Raw genomic sequence first — 4,045 nt, forward strand, 5'->3', positions numbered from 1 at the left:
ATCAGCTTGACTCCAAACATCGGCCTTTTTTACCTCACCCTGGGCCTTCTCAAGTCTCTTTTCCTCGGCAACTCTTCTCGTCTTCTGTCTCTCTGTAGCAGCCTCCTGTCTCTTGGACTCCGGAATATCTTGGCTAGAAATCATAGGAAACTATGCCAGTCTTCTCTCTCTGTGCTGACAAATGCCAGTTCGGGATCACAAGAATCTTCAGTTCGCTTGCAAATACAGGAATGGGCCTCGTATTTGGTCACGATCGCATCAAACTCAGGACAGGGGCTCAATTGGGCACTTGCAGTAATTATGTCAAATAACTGGTCCAGTTGCTTGCTTAAAAGCTAATCATAACTACAGATTTCCTCTCCCGAGAGAGATATCTCTTGCCTTTTCCCCAGCAACTAGCAGTCTCTCACTAATCTTCTTTAAGCTTGTTATTGCCGACTGGAGGCTTGAACTGCGCGTTAGCCAGAGGTATGCTAATGCCAAGACAGCTTTGAGTCGCACTCCACTGGCAATGTCTTTGTTTGTGTAAGTTCTTCTTTGGTTCTTTTCATGATTTTGCTGATTAAAACACCGTATCTCAAAGCATCTCTCTCAATGTAAAACCTTCGACACAGGGAGCTCTCTCCCAGACCCAAGATAGTGACTGAGATGGCTGGATTTTTGGTTCCTCGTCCTGACACAAGCAGCCATCGCAAATATTATCAACTTATAAATGCATCAGAATCTGAAACAGAAAAAAAATATTGTTAGTTGGGTTGTTAAAGAATGAAGTCAGAAAGCAATGTTCACTATTTAATTGTAATGCACTAATGCAGCTGTACGTTAGATTTTCGATAAATTTCACGCTAAAATTTACATAGCAAAAGGTTGCAAAATATTGAAACTGAAATTATTTTCTGTTTATATACACTAAAATCTACCAAAAAAGTGATGGGCCATTAGTTTTTAGCTGATCTTCCCTCCTATGACGCCTACCACCCCAGCAACAGATCCTGGTACCCCAGCAACCATTCCAACCACAACAGTCTCTGGTACCCCAGGGGCTTCCACAACCCCGTAGAGTTGTACAAATGCCGCAGCAGGAACCTTTACGGACTCTACCACCACAAACTACACCACTGACCTTCAGCTGTAACCCGAGCAGAATTGGATTGAGTATTTTTAAACATTGTTTTGCTTAGGTCTTATTCCTGAATTTTCATCAAAGAGGTACTTGGAAAGAAGTCGTTGAGTGGCAGGATGAAAGTATTGGCGCAAACAAATTTCAATTCACAGTACCCCCGTGTTGAACGCCTCTTGGTGGTGGGGGGGTGGGGGGGGCTGGCGGGTGTTGAGGCACCTATGCCGAACTGGTTGTTGATGAGGCTCTGGACAAAGTGTGCATTAAATAGCGTTAAGATCCAAGACCTGCAGTAGATGGTTAATTTTTGTTGTAATTGCGTTCTACTTAACAGCCAAGAAAATTGGGTTTATAGGATAAATAAGAGAAGTGCGAAAAGTTCGAAGACTCCGTTAAGTTGAGGTCCAATTCGGATGCCTCCCATCAAATACCATCGAACAGTAGCTATGGCTGGAACTGTGAAGTTTAGTTTTCTTTATCCGTTCGTAATCTACATTAGTCGGAAGAGTGAAGCAACGGATGTTTTCAATAGTATGTTTTTCTATCGAAGGAATATCTCTGAACTGCATTCGCAGAATTGCCAAACGGAATTGAATAGCGTATTGGCTCCAGCGCTTGACTGAGCCTGAATTCCATAAATTGATTAATCAATCGTGAGTAGGGAGTAGTCGCTGTAAATGACTTCTAAGGAACGTACGAAACCTCTCGCATACATCATCATTTACCTAATACATGTATAACGCTTCATGACGGCTCTTGGAAACGACTGGTCAAGTAATGCAAAAAATTAACTGCACTGCAGTTTGTTTGGATTCAATCACACGTGGGGGATTCATTAACAAATTTGACAAATTGGTAAGAAACCTACAGTGAAGACGTATATGATTTTGTTAGCAATATAAATACGCCGTATTAGAACAATAAATAGGGAAATGAAGAAGTATGGGAAAAAGCATGGCAGGTGATTGCCATGTGCAGTAGACTTTTCAGCCTTACTAGTTTCACAAAGCGCCAATGTAACTTACGGGACCAATTTGCATCTGTTGATACTATTGAGGTTAAGATTGGGATACAAATATTACTGGCAGATAAGTGGAGGGGCGCTTATTCTTGTCAACTTTTATCTTGGGTTGCACACACCATACAACATTATGTATTGGGATGTGAAAAAATCCAATCACACAGGAATAGTGAGATTACTAAATTAAAATTACAATTTTTATTAAAATTGTGCAAGTTTTTGTATAAAAATAGTAAAGGTTACATTTTTAATGTAGTAAAGTGCTCGTGTCTAAATGAACTATTTTATTGCTGCAAATATAATTCTTGTATTAACAGAAGGGGAGGGTGCGAGTAGCGTACTACTGTACCATGCCCTTTTGATGTAATGGTTCTCGATAAAATATTTTATTTCCTAGATTTCATACCGGCGCACTTTCTAGCAAGTGGACGTGATTCGTTATGGTCGGGCATACCACTTCTCTTGGTGTCACGACAGCGGGAGGACCTACACCTGGGAAGAAGCTGATGGTTACTGCAGGGGGCTGGGTCATAACTTCCAGGCGATCAGCATAGTAGACCAGAGCGAGGACATCTTCATGAATCAAGTCCTATCGGAAAGCAAGTCGTTGGAGTTTTAAGTTTCTTTATCTACTAAGTATGAAGCTTGTAATAGTGTATGTACAGCCGCTCAAATTTTTTACGAAGGGGTCGAGGAATTTCAGAATGACCACTTAAGTTTCGCTAGGGTTGTCAAAATCTTCGTTTGTTGCATCGTGGGTTTTAACCCCATTTTACGTTAGTTTTTGAGCGACACGACCCTGGTTGGTTAACGTTCAACATAACTGTGTATTTGTACTGTTGCGGTTCCTAACGGTAATAATAGGCAACCATAGTGTCACAATGTACTAATGTGAAAAATCGTCCTAAATGACCTTGTCAAAGCAGTGGTTTATAAATGCTTAAATTTCAGATATATTTGTTCCCCTTTAACCTTGGCTACATTTTCATAGGCATCGTAAAAAGGTAATACTTTTCTCACTGTAAGCTTTATACCTCTCTACTAGTTCTTAAGAGGTCTGAGGTCGACTATGTACCCTACTTCACCAGCTGCTGGAGGGTCTGTAGGTGGATATACTACCTATTTAACGCAATTTGGAAAGTTTAGGAAATTTTTCTGTAAACATTAGGTTCAGCAGCTCTGGCACGCCTTCTAAATTAGACATTGATTTTTGTAGTACTAACTTTAGGATCCCTGCCAGCATCCTGTCTTCACCTCCTACAGGCCCGCGTGTGTACAGTTATTAATTTATTCCAAAATTCAACAGATCCAATACCGTGGATTTGGACGAGTGGCCACAAAACTTATGACTGGTTCTGGGGCACTGGAGCCTTACTACAGTACAATAACTGGTCCCACACAGGCGGGTGAGTCAAAGACCGTATTGATTGATTGATTGTTACGTTTATTGAAATACAAAAGACATTAATATATCTCAAAGGGATGAAGTGACATAAGTCATCCTCACCCCAGTCCAGGAATGTCCCTCTCAGGACTCACATAAATCCCTAATATTTCATATAATCAGTTATATACATACATAGTTATATTCTAGATGCAAAATTTCTATATTTCTTTAATATTTCATCTATTTTCCTATTTTTAAACATCCACTCTATTTGCATGGGGACATTATTTATATGGGCATTTCTATATACATTAAGCAATGGGCATTCCAGTATATAATGTGGCAGGGTATGGGATCTGGATGTTCTACAAACTCTACATTCTTTATCCTGTTCACTTCTCTCAGCTCCAAGTTCCCAATAATATTTATATCCTAATCTTAACCTCATATACACTGAATCTTTCCACCTACTCCTTTCAAGTGATGGTTCCATTAAACGAGTGTTAAGTATTTATCA

General features: G+C 40.1%; 1 protein-coding gene across 1 annotated transcript; it reads left to right on the top strand.

Moving 5' to 3' along the window:
• Nucleotides 1-1,004: 1,004 nt before the first annotated feature.
• Nucleotides 1,005-3,547, top strand: LOC121870096 (the record flags this gene model as incomplete). Its single annotated transcript, XM_042371867.1, has 3 exons — nucleotides 1,005-1,151; nucleotides 2,563-2,740; nucleotides 3,448-3,547. Coding segments are annotated over exons 1-3 (359 nt in total), but the record flags the coding sequence as incomplete, so codon positions are not given.
• Between the last annotated feature and the right edge of the window lie 498 nt (nucleotides 3,548-4,045).

Source organism: Homarus americanus, unplaced genomic scaffold, assembly GCF_018991925.1.
Source record: "Homarus americanus isolate GMGI-L3 unplaced genomic scaffold, GMGI_Hamer_2.0 scaffold10230, whole genome shotgun sequence".
NCBI lineage: Eukaryota > Metazoa > Arthropoda > Malacostraca > Decapoda > Nephropidae > Homarus > Homarus americanus.